The sequence below is a fragment of the Rattus norvegicus genome, chromosome 9 (assembly GCF_021556685.1).
Source record: "Rattus norvegicus strain SHRSP/BbbUtx chromosome 9, alternate assembly SHRSP_T2T, whole genome shotgun sequence".
Taxonomy (NCBI): Eukaryota; Metazoa; Chordata; class Mammalia; order Rodentia; family Muridae; genus Rattus; species Rattus norvegicus.
This window is the reverse complement of record NC_141542.1, coordinates 21,581,920-21,601,290: the sequence shown is the minus strand read 5'-3', so window position 1 is coordinate 21,601,290 and position 19,371 is coordinate 21,581,920. Positions and strand designations below refer to the sequence as shown.

At 43.2% G+C, this 19,371-nt stretch overlaps 1 protein-coding gene and 2 pseudogenes across 3 annotated transcripts in view; all 3 read left to right on the top strand.

Annotated features, from left to right (window-relative positions):
• LOC134480517 (uncharacterized) overlaps positions 1-19,147 on the top strand; it is a 31,272-nt gene extending 12,125 nt beyond the window's left edge. Inside the window, exons 2-5 of one of the 2 annotated variants that reach the window (XM_087568843.1) lie at positions 11,758-11,917; positions 13,246-13,377; positions 14,046-14,229; positions 18,356-19,147. In XM_087568843.1, coding sequence (XP_087424969.1) covers positions 13,286-13,377; positions 14,046-14,229; positions 18,356-18,361 — 282 coding nt within the window. In that variant the 5' untranslated portion in view covers positions 11,758-11,917; positions 13,246-13,285 and the 3' untranslated portion in view covers positions 18,362-19,147. Of the gene's footprint in view, positions 1-1,671; positions 1,836-11,757; positions 11,918-13,245; positions 13,378-14,045; positions 14,359-18,355 lie in introns of those variants that run through there. The other variant, XM_087568842.1, reaches the window with a different exon arrangement.
• Positions 1,425-19,147, top strand: LOC148003475 (uncharacterized; annotated as a pseudogene). The gene is made up of 5 exons (XR_015629370.1): positions 1,425-1,835; positions 11,758-11,917; positions 13,246-13,377; positions 14,046-14,229; positions 18,356-19,147. The product of XR_015629370.1 is annotated as an uncharacterized LOC148003475 (transcript).
• LOC148003476 (reticulocalbin-1 pseudogene) lies at positions 6,478-7,585 on the top strand (annotated as a pseudogene).
• Positions 19,148-19,371: the final 224 nt, after the last annotated feature.

The following is a 19,371-nucleotide window of genomic DNA, read 5'->3' as shown; positions in this document are numbered from 1 at the left end:
CTTATACAGTCTTCTAAATTTAGGCTTTCCAAATTTAGGATTTCTCTTTTATTTATTATACATTCCTTTACTTTTCCATCTACAGTTGATGATATCTTAATAAGAAACCCATTCTGTCATTAGGATTATCTCAGTGCTTGGTAGGAGACATTCACATTCTTCAGTAGCTTGTCATCAGTGCAGGAAATGACATCGATGTCTCTCTCTGTTTCTGTCTCTCTCTGGCGCTGGCTCTCTGTCTCTGTCACCCTCTCCCTCTTTCTCTGTCTTTCTGTCTCTCTGTCTCTCTGTCTCTCTGTCTCTCTCTCCATCCCCTCCCCAATTGTTTTGTTTTCTAATACAAGGTCTCACACTTTAGTCTAGGCTTGAACTCAAGGCAATCCACCTACCTCAGCCTTGTGAGTGCTGGGATTCCAGGCATACACCATCTTGCCCAGTGAATTTTGTGACTCTCGTACATCCCTTTACCATTTCTGAATTATTTTTAATATTGCTGTGACCCTTTTCTAGCTTCTAGATGTAGATACATTAACTGATTAGAAGGTTTTATTTTTAAAGATTTATTTATTTATGTACATGAACACTCTGCGAGTGTGCCTGCATGTCAGAAGAGAGCTTCAGACAGAAGAGGGCATTGGATCCCACTACAGATAGTTGTCTGTCAGCATGTGGTTGCTGGGAATTGAACTTGGGAGCACTGGAGAAGCAGGGCTCTTAACCACCAAGCCGTCTCTCCAGCCTGATAAAAAAGATTTTAAATTTCATTCTATTTCTGTTTGTTTGCATCTTTCTTCTTGAGAACACTGTGATGGAATGTCCAAATGGTAATTAGTGGCGGTTGGTAGAAGGAGCCATATGTGTGATGCTGCCATATGTATGAGGGGCTGGCAACAAGGTGCAGACCCAAGACCATGGCCCAGTGCCCTGAGGCTCGCCTGCTGGATCTGGGATCTCAGCCCCATCAAGATGCCTTCAGGTGAGGACAGCAGGTGGTGGCTTGTGCCCTGCTGAGCTGGCCTAGGAGAGTGGCAACCACAATCACCATGCCCAAGCCTCAAGCCTGGGGCAGCTGGAAGCTCCGCAGGCGATGGCCGCGGTTAGGTTATGTTGGGCCTGGGGGCCACAGAAGCCGCCCGGTGCCTCCTCAGAGCACTGAGGGGGTCTGACGGGCCTGGGCGGAGCCCAGAGATTCACACCACACGCCTCCCCGTGTCCTGCTTCCCCGTGTTGCCTGCACCGTGGAGTGGGCACCCGTGTCTGTCCCACCCCGCAGCTCGACCGCGCCCGAGCCGGGCCTCAGGGCACGCGGAGCTCGTGGGTGAGCGCGGGGCCTGAGGGGACCGGGCGCCCGCGTTATATTTGGCGCCCTCAGCAGCGCGTGTGCCTGGGCGAGTTTTCCATCAGCAGGTGCCAGCAGCCAGGGCGCCACCTCCCAAGCTGACTCCTCTCTCTCCCTCTCCAACCCCGGCAGGGCCCAGAGGTGATTCTGACTGCACGATGTCCTCCTCCCTGGAGGCGAGCTCTTCGCAGGCGCCACATCGCGAACAAAAAGAGAAAGAAGAAAAGAAAAGAAAAAGCAGAAGAAGCGGCCAGGGAAGGGGGCCTTAGCGGCGTTGGGCGTCACCTCGGCCACCGGAGGGCGCGCTATGACAGCGACGGGGTTTCCAACTGAGACTACAGCCTCGCAGTGTCCAAGGAAGAAGCCCAGGCCAGTCCTGCCAGGGGACCTCGAGGCCTGGCGCTCGCGCAGACCCCTAGCCCGACCTCCGGTCTGGTCCCCAGGGACAGCAAGCAGCAAGCAGGGCGGGCTGCACCTTAAGAGCAGCATCGTCAAGGTAGGTAGGAGACCTGCTCCCCTCCTTGGACTGGTTCTGCCCCCCCCCCCCCCCCCCCGCGCCCTGGGAAAGCCATGGCAGAAGGAGGCAATGCAAAGTGAGCCCACTAGGTAGGGGAAGGGAGGGTTCAGGAATGTATGGAGAGCTGAAGCAGGGATTGGAAAGCCCATGGCATTGAGAAAGAATGGAGAGGTAATCTGGAGTGTGCATGAGAGCTGTGCTCTGACATCCCCACAGCAACTTGGGGTTGTCACACCTCTCCAGATGACTTGGAATTAAATGGCCTGTACCTGCCAGGGCAGGACAGGCTTTTCAGAGGCAGCTTAACCTGGTGGCACATCCCTGTAATGTTTCTAATGTATGTTAAAGGCCTGGGATCAAGGGAAAATATTTTCTAAAAACCTTAGAATGGAGAGGTAATCTGGAGTGTGCTGTTAATGGACGGGGATCGTGGGAAAATATTTTCTTAAAACCTCAGGCAATGAATGTATTATTTAATAGATTTCTTCTGATCTACTTTGTAATTGGTTGCCCCTTGCAAGAAATTGTATTTGGAGGATGTAAAATACACTCCTTCAATTACTGGGGGAAAGGGAACATAAACAGAGATTTCCTCTTTTTTAGCCTCCAAAGCTCTGAGAGATTACAGTTCTGCATAATTTAATTCTTTCCTGCCTGCTATGAGCAGGCCTCCAGATCTGCAAGTTCCTTTGGAATGGTTTTGCTTGTTTTTATTTATTTTCCATGGTGCTGATTAAAAAGCCACGAATTGTTTGGTGAATTTTAAATTTCAAGAGGTGACATCCAGAGTTTATGGTGGTTTCCTTCAAACATTGCAGTGTAGTTGCAGCATAAAAAAATACTTCTTGTGACAAGAAGTGGAAAAAGAAAGTTGATGAGCTAAGAAAAGTAGAGCCTTGAGCCAGATCAACCATTTGGCTTCCTCAAATATGGAGCAAGCATGGAATGTGGCTTTTTCAGAATTGATGGGGTTTTTAGGATTGGGCAGTGAATACTGTCTGGTGCTAACCCATCCCTTTTGTGGCTGACAACCCTTAGGAGACAGGTCAGAATGTGCCAACAGCACAGAGTGGGCACTGGTGGTATTTGAACTCAGAAGTGCTCAGGAACTATGAAAGTTTCTCTGTTATCAGCCTGGAGCCATCTAGTGAAATAGACCACTGTGGTGCTGTGTAAGAGGCTGTTGTGAGGGCTGGAGAGATGGCTTAGTGGGTAAGAGCATCAAGTGTTCTTTCAGAGGTCTTGAGTTCAAATGCCAGCAACCACGTGGTGGCTCACAACCATCTGTAAGGAGTACTGATGCCCTCTTCTGGTGTGTCTGAAGACAGCTGCATTGTCTCACATATAAATAAATAAATCTTACAAAAGATTGTCATCTACTGCAGTTTCTATGTGGACAGGGCACAGTTGAAGGGCTTAAAGATCAAGTACATTGCCTGTCTTTAAAGATCAAGTGTATCACCTAACTTTTAAACCAAGAAATGTAGTGTCTTTTTTGCTGCTTCTGTACCTTTAAGTGATGTAACTTTTCTCCTATTACGTCGTTTGTTTCCATAATAGTTGTTTTCAAGTATATATGATTATCGCTCCTATTTGCAGAGCTATTCAATATTTTCATTGGTTAAATATTTGTGGTGAATTTACATTGTGATATCAGTAAAATGCTATGTGAAAATTTTAGAGAATATACCGGTTTGGGTAATTTTAATAACCTTTACCCTCAAGTGGCGGCCTGTTTTCACATTGAAAAGACTGGAATGTATTACCATCCATAGCAGGATTGATAGGGAAGCACAATGGACAGCGACAGTGTTGTTCCCTTTGACAGTTGTGGGAGCCAGAAAGAAGTGTGACTTGCTTTTTGTGATTTACCAAATCAAGACTGAGTATCATTACTATAGAAGCCCATGGAAAAAATGATGAAGTTTTCAGAAATCACCAGTTGAAGAAATGGTGGTTTTGCTTATATTGAATTCTGAGTTTCAAAGTTATGTTTCATTTTTCTTTATTCCTTAATGAGGCTTTTTATTAAGTTTTTTTATTCACCATTACACACTTAGATGCACAGTGCTAGGATCGTAGTAGGTGCTCATTAAATCACTGCCCATTGGGGAGGAGGTGTGATAAGAAAGTATGTATTTTCTGTAAGTTCTGTTAGTTTTGGGAACAGGTGGTTTTAGGTTTACCATCATAGTTTGGTATCTTGTCCCACATAAGACAACTTGACAGAACCCCCTTTCTGGCCATTATGTTCAACTTATTTTTCTCTTAATCATTCTTGAAAATCATAGAAGTAGTGTGGAAAATTGATTGTACCTGCAGTATAGCAAAAAAGCCCAGTCTAGATAGGAAGCAGTTATGTTTCTCCATGAGCTGATGTCTTAAAACATCTAGATTTTAGGAATTTGGTGTTGTGTTTTCTAAACATACATCTTACAGCATACAGATAACATCGTGAGAGAATAAAGGAATCTTTTGATTTAGCACCAAATTCCCTAAAGCAATGACTACTGCTCAGCTCTCCTGGCCATATGAATAGCCGAAATTATATTTCACTCTTTTAAAGAAATAATGAAAGCACTTAAGGTTAAAGCAGAGCCCATGGGAAAAGTTTGCTGTGGTGTTTCTCTTTGGTTTCTTTTGCTCTTTCTAGAGAATGACTTTAAGAAGTCAGGGCGGTCAGGTGGTCAGTGTGGTCAGGCAATCATGAGCAGATGGTTAAGCGATGTGCTAGGGCCCCATAGGTCAGTGAGCCCAGCTGAGATGCAGAGTCTAGCCAGTGAGCGTAACTGAATAGCAGAGGCTAGACAGTGAACCTGACTGAAGAGCAGAGGCTAGCCAGTGAGCCTAGCTGAAGAGCAGTGGCTAGCCAGTGAGCCTGACTGAAGAGCAGAGGCTAGTCAGTGAGCCAGGCTGAAGAGCACAGGCTAGCCAGTGAGCCAGGCTGAAGAGCAGAGGCTAGCCAGTGAGCCTGACTGAAGAGCACAGGCTAGCCAGTGAGCCAGGCTGAAGAGCAGAGGCTAGCCAGTGAGCCTGACTGAAGAGCAGAGGATAGCCAGTGAGTCTGACTGAAGAGCAGAGGCTAGCCAGTGAGCCAGGTTGAAGAGAACAGGCTAGCCAGTGAGCCTGCCTGAAGAGCACAGGCTAGCCAGTGAGCCAGGCTGAAGGCTGAAGAGCAGTGATTTTAACCTTTATTTATAAGTTCTTCAGTTTTCCTAAAATTTCTACAAAGGTTTGCCTCCATAAAGTTTGACTTATAAGGTTCTCCTTGCTCTCTTCTTCTTATCTCCTTTCCTCTTGCTCTTATGACACAATAATTTCCTTACTCTCAATGCCTTACTCTCAACGCTATGCCTTTACTTCTAAGTTCTTCTTGAGTTCTGTTCTCTTCAGTTCAGTTCTGTCTAAAAAGCTTTCTCTCTCTTTGTCCTCAGCATTTGTATATCTTTCTGAACACAGCATCACATGGTGAAAAGTTCACCACAAGTTTGCACAGGAATTCAAATCATAAGTTGGATAATCAGTTTACGACAGAGAATGTTTACATGCATATCCATGAAGAGTAATCATCAGGATAAACCGTCACCATCTGTTACTGGCTCTGCATGTTCATGGAGAGTTAAAAGCTGTAATTTTTATGAGAAAAGAATAAGTGAAATTGCCTATAGGCAAATCCAGTCAATTATTTACGTTCAGTCCTCGCACCTATAGTAAATCATTAGTTCTCTTTTTATGAACTTTGGTTAATTGGTTTGTACCCTCTTAGCATGGGTTCTAATTTGTAGATGCCTGCTTGGTATTGCAGAAGCAATTCACTCATGAAACTTTAAGAAGGAAGAGTTCTCAATGCAATTTTGATTACCAGAGAAAACATAATAGCTGTCCCATTATAAAGGAGCTTAAAATTACTAATCTAATTTTAGGAATTCTTATAGAACCATCATAAGAATTAAGAAATCATCTATTTGTCTGTACATCATCATGCCAAGACAATACATCTTCATTGCTCTGTGGTGATCTGCTCAAAAGAGTGGGGTAAAGAGCATGACAAATACAGAGGCAGATACTTGCAGCCAACCATTCAACTGAGAGCAGGGTCCCCAATGGAGGAGTAAGAGAAAGGATTGAGGGAGCTGAAGGGGTTTACAGCCCCATAAGAACAACACTAAGAAACACCCAGAGCTCCCAGGACCGAAACCACCATCCAAAGAGTACACATGGACAGACCCATGGCTACAGCTGCATATGTAGAAGAGGATGGCCTTCTTGGGCACAAATGGGAGGAGAAGCCCTTGGTCTTGTCAAGGCTTGATGCCCCAGTGTAGGGGAAACCAGAACAGGGAGGCAGATAGGCCTGGGTGTTTGGGTGGGTGTGGTAACACCCTCATAGTAGAAGGGGGAGGGGGTTTTATAAGGGGTTTTGTGGAAACCAGGAAAACGTATAACGTTTGAAATGTAACAAAAGCCCTCTCTGGGGAAGGGACAGCGGATAAGGTGCTCTGAGCCCCTACTTCCCTGCTGCCTCCCTTTGATTGCAACTGTGGTGCATGGTGTCAGCCTGGGACTCTCCATGGGCTGCTGCTGGCACTGGTCCTGGCGTTCATGGCCAAGAGCATGATAAGCAAGGAGCACATGGTTTGTCCCGATTCAGAGCAGGGCCAGTGGCCACCAGAGAATAAGCACAGCTTCCTGTACGATCATGAGGTCTTCCTGGGCAAGGAGGACTCCAAGACCTTTGATAGCTAATCCTGGACGAGAGCAGGAGTAGTTGGGGAAAATTGTTGATCCAACTGACAGTGATGAAGGCAGCCTTGTTACTACTGAGGATCTGAAAGTTTGGATCAAACAGGTACAGAAAAGATACATCAACCAAAATGTGGCTAAACTCTGGAAGGATTATGATAGGGACATAGATGAAAAATCTCCTGGGAAGAATACCAGCAGGCTACCTATGGCTACTACCTGGGAAACCTTGCTGAATTCCAAGATAGCTCTGATCATCACAACTTTAAAAAGTTGCCTCCACGAGATGAGAGGAGGTTTAAGGCCTTGACGGTGACCTGACAGCTACTCAGTACGGGTTCATTGCTTTTCTGCACTAAGAGGATTTAGAACATATGAAGGAGATTGTAGTTCTGGAAACGCTGGGGAATATCGACAAGAACAGGGATGGTTTTGTGGACCAGGATGAGTACATTGTGGACATCTTTTTCTCACGAAGACAATTGCCCTGAGACCTACTGGGTTTTGTCTGGGGAGCAGTTCAATGATTTCCCAAATCTGAACAAGGATGGGAAACTGGATTAGGATGAGATTCACCATTGGATCCTCCCTCAGGACTATGACCATGCACAGGCTGAGGCCCAGCATCTGGTGTATGAGTCAGATAAAAACAAGGATGAGATGCTGACCAAGGAGGAGATTCTAGACAACTGGACCATGTTTGTGGGAAGCCATGCCACCAATTACAGAGAAGATCTTACCAAAAATCATGATGATCTTTGAAAGAAACTCATCCTCATGTGGCCAACAGTCACATGCTTTCTACGGATGTTCTGGGTGATTGCTATATTTGTCAAGTATATAGCAGTTGTGTCCCTAAACAATAAGAAACCTTTCTAAAGCTCAAAAAAATCATACATTGCACCACAAACAATAATAGTAGGAAATTTAAACACGCCACTTTCATCAATGTACAGATAAGGGAAACAGAAATTAAACAGAGACACAGAAAGACTAACAGGTTATGAAACAAATGGATTTAACATATATATATATATATAGAACACTCCACCCTAAAACCAAAGGATATACCTTCTTCTCAGCATCCCATTGTACCTTCTACAAAATTGACCATATAATCGGTCACAAAACAGGCCTCAACAGATACAGGAAGATAGAAATAACCCCATGCATCCTATCAAAAAACCACGGACTAAGGCTGCTGATCAATAACAACAAATAGGACAGAAAGCCCACATATACATGGAAGTTGAAGTCAATGACAACTTGGTCATTGGAGACATAAGAAAGAAATTAAAGACTTCTTAGAATTTAATGAAAATGAAGATACAACATACCAAAACTTATGGGACACAATAAAAGCAGCAGGGGAAGCCCTTGTTCTTAACAAGGTGGGACCCTCAGTGCAGTGGAATGTCCGGGAAGGGGTTTCTAAGTGGCATGGATTGGGGGACCATACATATGGGAGAGGTCATGGCAGGGGTGCTTATGGACCAAAAGCTGGGAAAGGGAATAACGTTTGAATAAAACATATATATCTAGTAAAAAAACTGAAATTTAAAAAAATGATACTAATACCAAAAAATAATCAAAAAATGTGAATAAGAAAGAAATTTTAGGTTTTGGAAAAAGATGAATGCCAGGTATTTGAAAAACTGTATGACCATGGTAAACACTTTAATATACTTGAGAAATTTTTTACATGTTAATGAACTGCATCTTTTTTTAAATAGTGAATGGAAATCCAGTCCCTTCTTGGCTGTGAGGCTAGGTATCCAGATGTAGTGGAATTCATTATTTGTTGGTCCTGAACCTTTGAGTCTGCTTCTAACTCAGCTTATGCCAAGGAAACTAGGCCAGGGTGATGTCTAAGCCATTGACCAAACCATCTGGACTAAGAATCACAGGTGAAATTCCACCTTGTAAATGGGACGAGAGGAATAAAAGATACCTTTAAGGATTTAAAAAAGATGAAATGTACCCAAAAAATCCAATAAAAAATTTAAAATAAAAATAACTTCGGAAATACAAAATACTGGGGTGCCATTCCACAATCATGATGTGTTTCTTCTTTGATAGCTTACAGGTTAATTTACTTCTCTATAACTGTTTTCTTATTTCAAAGTAAGTAATGGCATCATCTGTGGAGTGATGGTGAGAACAAAAGCTTTGCCGAACTTGAATAATCGATCCCTCCTGAGCATGTGCTTAATATTCTAAGAACAGGGAAATTTCCTGAGGGGATTAAAGAACAAAATCCAAACATAAAACAGGAACAACAACGATGTAAAAACATTCTGCACGCTGGGTATGAAGGCATGTTGCAACTTTAATCAGCTTTGTAGGTATTTCTAATAAACACACAAAGAAACAAAAATCCCATCACAGTCCTAGCAGTTGCATCCAACAAAGAGAGAGCTGTGAGGTAGTGCGTGCTGCTTCTTTCCCCAGATACCCCTGGGCCTCAGGCCTGCACCCAGTGAGCTGGACCAAGAGCAGCCAGGTTGAAATTCCTGCTGCCATGGCAGGATTCTGCAGGAACATTTCCCTTTGACAACAAGGAACCTGTGTGGAGGAGACCTCTTGGTGAGTCCTCAAGGACTCTATGTGTCCTATTCTACAGGGAGAAGCCCTGCCAGGTCTTTGGCAAGGCCAGCCAGTTGTATGGGGAAGTCTCTGGTCCTGTGGCAGAGGGCGAGGAATGGCAGAAAGAATGGCAGCTCCACTGAGAGCAAAGGCTACCCCTTCTAGGCCTGTGACCTCCTAATTAATTTATCTTTTCACCTGATGCCCTATTCACATTTTCTTACTATCATACAACTGTGATCTTGATGAGCAGCTGGGCTCTTGTTTTCTTAATCAGTTCTTTGTTGTCACAGACGTTTTTAACTTACTCCAGCCCCTGAGACTTATTCATACCTTCTGTATGAAGTAGGACCCTTGGTGGGACTGTCATCTCAAAAATAGAAGGTTCAGTAATCCAAAAGATTGGACTCCAGTTTACCTCAGGCCAGGAAAGAAGTCAGCCACCATTAGTAAAAGAGCAAGGGAAAAAGTACATAGGACACATAAGTGCCCTAATCAGAAGAAAAGATCCTCAACTTCTAAGGGCCGCACATCTGCACCCCTCTCTTCTGAGCTTTGTATAGTGATGTTGTATAACTCCAGATGGTAGTAAAAGGCAGAGTTCTTCCCAGAAATGTCAGACATGATTTTCACTCTTACATCTGTGAGATGGGGTGGCATTATAGCACACATTCATGTTGAATTATTATAACACCTATGATAAGAAAACAGAATCCATATATCACAATGCCAAATGGACTCCCTCCTGAACTTATGGACCCATTAAAATTGAGGTTCAACCTGAACTCAGGCCATTCCACTCCCTTTCCATCCTCCTGATTCTTATGTTTGCTACACGTAAAAGATCATGGTGTAGTCCCCAACATCCTCATGCCTAGACTTGTCTATTCAGGAAGTATGATATTGGAGAAGTGATGGCTATATAGTTACAATGTAGTAACACAAGGTCCAAGTTGACATTTGCTCACTGATGTCCAATTTAATTGTCTTGTTATATTTGAGAAAGGGAGGATGCCCTACTTTATATATAAAACGGACAGAAATTTATTATTTTTATATGCCCTGTAGTTGATCCCTATGATCCCAAGGAAAAGGAGCCTTTATTGGAAAAAAAAATAGGATTATAGACCATTGATTTTGTGAAATACATGGATATGTAAATGGAAACAATGTCAGCTGTCAAGGACTGCACAGTAAGCAAATATTTCCAGGTTTTATACACTCAGAGGTATAGAAGAAATATATTGGCCTCCAGAAAAAGGGAAAAGCTTAGGAATCGAAGTACATGTCACATGCATTGTCTCGAGTAGTAGATTTACTTTTAAGAAAAATCTCCCTCCTCCTTGGTCCCTAGAGATTTGGGTGCTAAGAAAAATCTGTTCTCCAATTCAGGGTTGTAAGCAACCCTCCCCAGCAAAAGCATTGTTGACTTCTAATGAAGCAGAGAGGCATATATAGCTCTGAAATAGAGGTTGCCAAATGGTATTCCCAGTGACACATGGGAGACTGGAGGAAAGGGTCCCCACAGAAATTCATCAGTGTGGGGAGAGCTGGTTAGTAGGTAGGCCATAGAATTTTCCAGTGACATCACCAGTAAGCCCTTCACTGGACACTCTATTGTATCTAAGAGATCCCTAGAATCTTCTGTGATGTCACCAGTGTTGTGGTGACATCAACTGCCTTTGGGATATTACTTCAGTTCCCTTTGGGTTCACAAGCAGGCATGTTTCGCCAGCTGCTCAGGCTATTTCGGAAGGAAAGTGTTGATCAAGGAGAGACCGCACCAGGTCAGAGGGAAGCTGACCCCCTCTCTAGTGAAACAGGAAGGAGGAAATCATTCTGGGGAAGGCTTGGTGAGTCGTGGGCAGAGTTGGGGAACATCCTCAAGGAGGTAGGTTTGAGATGTGCCTTCTAAGACTAGGCCTTACAAGCAGGAGCCTTGGGATTTTTCAAAGGCAAACCAAGAGTCAGGAGTTCCTGATCTTTAATTTGAGAGAAAGCCATAAAGTTGTAAGACTTCAGTGTCTTTTCTTGAAGCTTTTTAACTGTGAGTGTCAATGATTGGCAGGAGGAGTCACTGTGAGATTAACAATGTGACCATCCATGGTTGGGAGTTGAAGCACTTCATCCTCTAGATTACTGTAGGTTACAGAAGTCTCTGATGGCGAGAACAAGGAAGGATGCACCCCTAGTCATGAATTGAGTTCTCAGACACTTTGGGCTGGAATACACATGATTAGAGCTTGATGGTGCTAAGCATTATGAACTGCAGGATTGACTGCTCCACATCTGATATAAGATAACAATGTCCCAGATGTTTATGTATCAGTCAGGTTATACTGTTCAGTGTGAAGGGTCCTGTAATAGTGAGTGTGGTACGAGTATGGCATTAGAGGTTGGGAAAAGGGACATAGCTTAAGAATCCACCTTTAAGAAAGCTTTTCTGCTCTTTCAGGGATTCACCCAGACTCTACCATTTCCCCTTCCTCAACCTCCTTTTGGGATTCAGAATGATCTTTTCTGCCCATGGGCCATCAAATATGCAAATTCACTTGGGTTTATCTATCTACAGGTTTTGGTAGGAAGGCATCATCCCAAAATGTCATCAGTAAGCAAGAGGAGTGTGTAAAGGAACTGGAGGAACTCAAATTTGAAATCCAGAAGTGTCAATTTGAGAGGGATGAACTTTACCAAATCCTGGACCTTTATATCTATGATGAGTGGGACCACAGGTAGTCATTATGCCCAGTAACCTGTTCACTGTCTTGCGCTCTCTCTCTACTACCTCAAGATTTACTCATAGCACGAGAAAGTTTCACCTCTCATCCTGGATTTTAAGGAGATTTGGCAGGCATTTGCTTGTGAGATAAGCTAGGTGCTGTGTGTTTAGGGTCAACCTCTTTTGTACTTGACCCTGAGCCTCTTGGATTACAATTGGTTCTGTCAACAGCTAGAATGACCTTGTCACACTTGCTGCAACTGTGTGTGTGAATGAAATGCCTGCACGTCATCACTCTTTCCTCTGAATTTGTTCATTATACACTGATTCTATGGCACCTCCATGGATGTAGTTGGCATTCTAAATGTGTTTGGATATGGGTTGCTATGTATGTATGTGGAAGTATATGTGGTGTTTTACTCAGGATCAGGACGTCTGGGACCTTTGATGGGGTCTGAGGATTTGTTTGATCATCAGGTTGCAGGTCATGATAGTGATGAGTATGTGGAGGCCCACACTGATCAACAGAGCACTTTGCTCCTTCTGTATACCTTGGTGGCACACAGGACTCTCCTGAGGGGAGGAGGTGCTATAAATCCTCTTCCCTGTCAAACTTAGTTATGCCCTCTGGGAATTCATGTAATGATAGAAACCAAGGATTGAGTATACCTGCTTTCAAAACAAGAGAAATGTCATCACAGCTTTCTCTTGGGCCCAAAGCTGTGGCACAGACTGGAGGAATCTTCTTCCTGAACAAGTCAATTCCATCATGCTTACCTGGCCAGCTCTTGAAGGTCAGGTCCCTCCAACTGGTACAGTGGCTCTGTTGTCCTGTGCCCAGGATAATAAACTTAACCAGTACAAATACTTTGAAGGAGAAAGTATGTGGTACATACTGAGTTTAAGTAATAGAGAGAACAGTCTGATTTCACCTAATTTGTTTCACCTGCTTTGATCTTTAGGTTTTTATTTTTTTAACTATCCAGGGATTGTTTATTGTGACCTAGAAAGGTCACTGTGGTCTTGACCGTTGTTATTCCCAAACAGGCAGCTCTCAGGCTCTGCCCCCTCCTATATAGTGAGTCTTTGCAGAACCATATCTCTCAGAATTCCAAGGATCCTTATTTCAAAACAAATGTTTGCTTATTTACATAGAAATATTTTCTGTGGATTGAGTCTCACTGTTGGGTTTTGTTCTGGTTTTTGACTTTGCCAATTTCTTTCCTTCCACCATTCTTTGAATTTGAACTTTTTTATTATATATTTTTATTTACATTTCACCTAATTCTGAAATCGTGAGTTCAAAACATTATTTGTTCCTTTGGCCATGACCTAACCCAGGCTGCATGTCGAATTGCCAATACTTCAATCTGAACATGAGATGAGAATGATGGCTATGCAAATGATGACCAACTCAATAAGTGATGCCATGGAGAGGTACAAGGAGCTCATACAAGTGAACAGTTCCTACCGGTGAGTCGCTGACAGAGATGAAAACCCAGCACTAGGCAGGGAATGCTTCTGTCCTGTATGACTTTAACAAAAGTCAGGGCTCTGGTTCCATGGTGTCTGACTCTTAACAAGAAGCCTGCCTCCTGGCAAGGGTCTTAGATTTGTAGCTTTTGGACTCAGTTGTCGTACATGTGAGGGGTGTAGAAGACCCTCCAATTGTTATTTTCCCCGTTAAAGATCCTCTAGATAGAAAAGGTTTGCACCATGATGGGAATATCAATCAACTCTGAATCTCTAGGACTCTGACAGGAGATATAAAGATCTGTGATCCATGAGAAACACATGGAAAGATTGTATAGCTATTGGGTCTTCAACTACCCCTCAGAGGGGCTTTCCCCACAACGTGAAGATGGTTTCACCATACCATGGACATACGAGCTCCCTTATGGACCATCTCTTCTTCCTTGATTTATATAAACCGTCTTAGTGTCAGGATTTTCAGAAGTACTTTGCTTCATGTGGAATGTGGATTCTGGATTTGACCTCCTCTAATTGGTGCTAACTTGTATAGTGTGGCTCTATTCTGGGGATTTCTGAGGATGAGGACCCTTGAAGGGATGATTGGACTTGCAGGAGTGACAGGCAAATAGAGGCTGGCTGGGATTTACCATTTTTTGTTTGTGGTTCAGCATCAGGCAATCCCAGCTCCTGCGTGAACAAGCTCAATTGAAGAACAATATACAGATTTTGCTGAATGAGAAGAGAGAACTGCTGGTGGAGCAGACTGAACTGCCAGCATCCTCTGTGGAGGCAAAGAGGCTCTGTGAAGAGGCCGGAATGAACATCTGTGACCCCAGAGCCAAGCAACAGCAGGTAGGGTTAGGACTCAGGTCAGGTGGTCCTCATGTCTTACCATAAACATAGACACACCAATGTAACTGTCTATTGACTGATCCATGTCCTGACCTAGGTCTCATCCAAGTGTTCATTCATGTGATGGTTTACAAGGCTTTCTGTGGAGATAGCCCCTTTTCAAGAAACTGCATGTTTGGAAATGAAATGCTCCTGCTCTTTGAGAATCTGCACTTCATTAAGGGAGATAGGTTGATCACACAGCACAGCACTACATGCCATTATGTATGGAGGGTGCTATGTGGGAGCCCCTTCTTTAGACTAGAACAGGGCTTTGAGGGATGAAGCAAAAGCCTGGAGCTCATTTTCTTTACAGGGATCCTTGAGACTCAGGAAGTAAGTAGTTTTCAAGGAGGAGAGCTTGGTGGAAATGCCAAAGAAATGGTTCTCATTGTCATTTGTGGTGGCTTTTGTTCTTCCTCCCCTCATGTCCCTGTATATGAAGATGGTGACTTCATGCTTCATAGATCTTGGGTAACTACAGAGCCTGTGTATCAGCATGTCAGTCCTGTCTTATTTGAGTGCTCCTGGAGAGTTCATAACTGGGCCTTAGAACCTGAAGCTGTTTAGAAGAGCAAGGATGTGGAAAAGGTTTCTCAAAGGCTGAGGGTTGGCATGAGAGACTTGAGGCTTCAAGAACAAAGTTATCCATATGTACCCCCAATTCTCACCAAGAAAGGTGCATTGCTGTGCTGACCTGCATCTTAGGGAGCATGCGGGGAGGCCAGTTCATGACATGCAGTTTTGTCCAGTCATTATCTAACTTAGTCCTTTAAGCCTAGGTCTCTCAACAAACATGAAGCTTCCTGTTTTGTGCTGGCCAGCAGTCTTTGCATCATTCGTCCAGTTCCAAGATGAGCCCCCTCTCTTATTTGTCTCAACACATTCTTAAACCATTCAGCTATTTTAAAAATAAGGATTAGATTTCTTCACTTTACCTGAACAGGTTATCCCCCGGGAAGATTCTGGATTGTCTTATTGGCTTCACCATGATCTTGCATGGAATCCTAGAGTGCAACCCTCTGCTGACATTGCTTTGCTGACTATATCATGGGTACTGCATTCTTTCAGGATAGATTCCCTCTCAATATTGTACACAGTGCTGCCTTTCAGAAAAGTCACTGTATGTTATTTATTTAGCCTTTTTCTGACTGACATTGAGGTTGTTTTAATATCACAGGAACTCTAATGTGATGAAATATTCCTGGGAACTGACCATGAGTCACTGTCTTCTCTGATGCTTCCAAAGTCTTCTATGAAGGAAACAGGGTAGTTTTAGTGAGGGGCCTATGATGAGTCAGCATAGAGCTTGATGGAGTCTTTTCCTAGAAATCTCTCTCTTGAGGATTTGATGTTGTGTTGTTTTGAGTATCTGTGCAGAACATGTAAATTACTTGTCGGACCAGCAAGTATCTGCATAGAAAGTTTTCCTGAAGTGGAAATGAGTACAGGCGAGGGCAGCACAGCCTGCTTGAGTCTAAGAGACTTGTACACAGCATTGTTCCCACTAATTCCTCACTCAACAGGAAATGTGCTGCATAAGAGCAAAGTTTTCATTTGTGCATGCGAGTGTGTATCTGTGTGTCTGTGTTTGTGTGAGTGTTTGTGTGTGTGTGTGTGTGTGGTGTGTGTGTGTGTGTGTGTGTGTTTGCAGTAGTGAACGTGTGTTTCCCTCAATTCCAAGTTTCATGAGAAAAGTACTCTAAGCATTCACTTTACATCCATGAAACATGAAATAGAGCTGCCCAGTCATTTGGCATCTCCATCTAGCTCTGTACAGCAAAAGGACACATAAATTACTAATTTATTCTGTTTCCAAAAATTTCAGAACAGAATTATCCTGTGAAGTCTGGGGGAGGAGTGGAAATATGTTCAAGTTAGTCGTATTTCACAGGGGTAACAAATGGTACAGGCCTAGAGCTTGCAGGTCCCTTTTTGTTATGGTGTAGAAGCAGGACAATAAAATCCTTTAGAAATGCAACCCCCAAAAAGAGGACACAAAAACACCTGTAAAGTTAGATTTTCAAGTGATTACAGGCAAAACCACTGATCTGCATTGAAATCCTTTGGAGCACATCAAAGGAATGGAGTACTGGGAGGTAAGGGCAAGGCTTCTCTAGAAAAATCCATGAGTTTATCCTGCTTCTCTGTTCTTTGTGAATTGTGAAAGCCCACTGGAAGGTTGTGTCACTCACTGTGTCTTCTCCAAGGTTGCTTTCCACATTGCCTGCTACCATTTCTTTCGAGCTACCTTGGCACACTACAACTTCCCGTGGGAGTTGGCTTGGATTTTATTCATTGAGAATTTGAGTTGCTTGGAATTGTATCGTCATCCAGAAAAAGTCCCATAGCTATGCTGTGGTGCAAGAACAGGGTAGTTTCAGGAGCCCCTTTAGGTGCACAGATAATCCAAAGCGCTCCCCTATGTTATCTGTGTAGCATTCTGCAAGTGCTGTCAATCAACATCATTTTCTCTCAGTTAATTTCAGCCTCAATGGGTTAGGAGAAATGATGAGCTTCAAATGGGTCTGACAGTGTAAGAACAGGTAGCCCTATGAGAAGCCATGTTCAGAAAGTGGAACAGAAGTTTTAGTTAACCCAGAGATTCCACAACAAGGAGTAGGTATTGCCATTGCAACTAGGGAGCATCAGTGTTGTAGTGGTCCCAGAGTAGCCCTGAAGGAGAATCTATCCAGACGTCCATAAGCCAAGGAGTAAAAGTGTACCATACGATGGAGCCCTTCCCTAGATTCTGATTCAGTGTGAGATAATCCATGCAAGCGTTTACTTACTTATTCAAATTATCTGTGGAGCAATCACATTACGGGGAGAAAATTTGTTGAATTGGATCCAGGTTATGGAGATTTCCTATGATTCTAGCTTTGGGCATGAAGTCACTCAGGCTATGGTAAAGACAGCTCCGATTAGAAGAAGTTGCACACTTTGGGGAAAGTCTGAAAGAGTGAACAAGAACAAGAGTCTAGTCCACCACCAATATATGATCCTTTGCTGAGCAACAAGACAGCTCTACACAGCCTTTGGGACTTGCTAAGCCAGATTGTTAATGGGGAAAGACCCTGAGTCTATGACGGTTTATGGGAGGACAGCACATCACTGACTGAGCTGTCTATAGGCTCTGGCCACTATGTACATATCCCACTCAACATTTTTTTTTATGCCTCCAGCGAATCCTGGGGAATCTTTACATTAAGCATTAATGTTCAGGTAGGAACACAGGCTGGAAGAAGCCATTTGAATATCCTTCCCTATATAAATACCCTTTTTGGGTGGATGACCACCCCACCTGGATTTCAGCCTCAGGCAGCTAAGGAGCTACTCAGAGTATTGTTCTGGTACAGTTCATGTGAATTTTGCCCATGAAACAATATATATGATCCTCTGGATTTCTTGCTATGTTCTACTCCTTTCTTCCTGTGATCTCTCCGGAAATATCTGAGGACATTTTCTCTTCTGTCCTCTCACAAATTGCCTTACACTAGCCATAGACTTACAGGGGTGCTGTTCTGTTTCTACATCACAATCACATTTAATGTCCGTGTGTACGCTGGGAAGATTTGCATGGAGCACATTCTCAGTGATTACAGGATCTATGCAATTCCCATGGATTTGATGTGAGATGGCTTCTCTGTGTATTTGCAGATACAGTGGTTACAAATTGAACCTCCGCAGGTTCCTTCAGTGCTAACATAATCAGAAATTTCACCTCAATTCTGGGCATGTTCTCCAGAAGGAATCCACATGGTATTCTAGGTTGCTCATACATCTCTTGAACTCAGGTTCAGACATAGCTACAATGTTATTATTCAATGTCATATACCTGGACCAGTGGGAAAAAATGCTCATTTTTCTCTTAATCCCAGTACAGTGCATAGTCCACAGTTCAAATTCTAGCAGTGTTAAAAGCTGAGATATAAATCCAAGCGCAGGTACTCTATGTCACTTGGGGATGCAGGGACTGACCTAGGCTGACAGGTCATGCTGGATTGTCCAACTGAATAGAGCTGATGTAAGAGGGAGAGCTGAATTGACAACCACTCAATAAATCTTTATTCCCTTGCTCTGCTAGGTCTGAAATTCTCCAGCAGAAACTCGAACATGACACAGACCAGGACAAGATCTCCCTTGGAGAGAAGAGCTACAGGAGGAGAACTAAGTGTGCACAGCAAATACACCACTATTGCGTCTCATCTGTAGTGTCCATAGCAATTGTGGACGGCATTTTCCTCCTTTAGTTTAACTTCTTTGGATTGAATAGGCTGTACTTTCACCTCAGCTCTCTCCAACAAGTGTGCACTTTTTGAGGGACTCAGAGAAGTGTTGATGCACATCAATCAAGAGCTGCTGGTCATCCAGAAAGACTGTGCACGTGTAAATTTGTACTTGTCCTGATGGGTCATCCAGAAGAGTTTCATGGAGATCAGTTCACAACATTGGAAAGACTTTGTGACAAAGTCTGTAATATCATTTATACTCAGTATTGGTAGGCTTTTTCCTTAATACCCCCACTCCAACTAAACAGACCTACTTCCACTCCTCTCGAGAAGATTGTTACCATCACTAACAGCTTTTCTACTATGTCTCCAAGGCAAGCCACAGGCTATAAGTCTATTCTGCAAAAGGAGCAGCAAAAGAATGCTTAGCGCAATTCTTCTTTTTAAAGTTTGGTTAATTTTTAAATGTTTTGGTTATTTGGTTTTCCTTCTATTCATTTGAAGATTTATTATTTATCTGTTGTTCTTGTTTTGTTCATTTGCTTGTCTATTTTGATAAGGATATAGACTGTATATATTGACTACCTGCATCTGGTTACTATCAAGTAAATTGGATGTATTCTGGTCAATAAAGGAGTAATCTCAAACTCTTCACTCTTAAGAACCTTCTTTATTGATCATTAGTGTCAACATCTGAAGTCCCACAGCTATCAGGGAGGGATGGATCTCTGAATTCTCATGGGGACTGGGCATCAAATCACTTCCCAGTCAGACTGAGATTCACAGGCATTTATACAGTCACTGTGCACTGTGTTTCCAACTCTGAATTTCAACTTCATCATGCATACATTACCCACTGTGTATGCTTGCT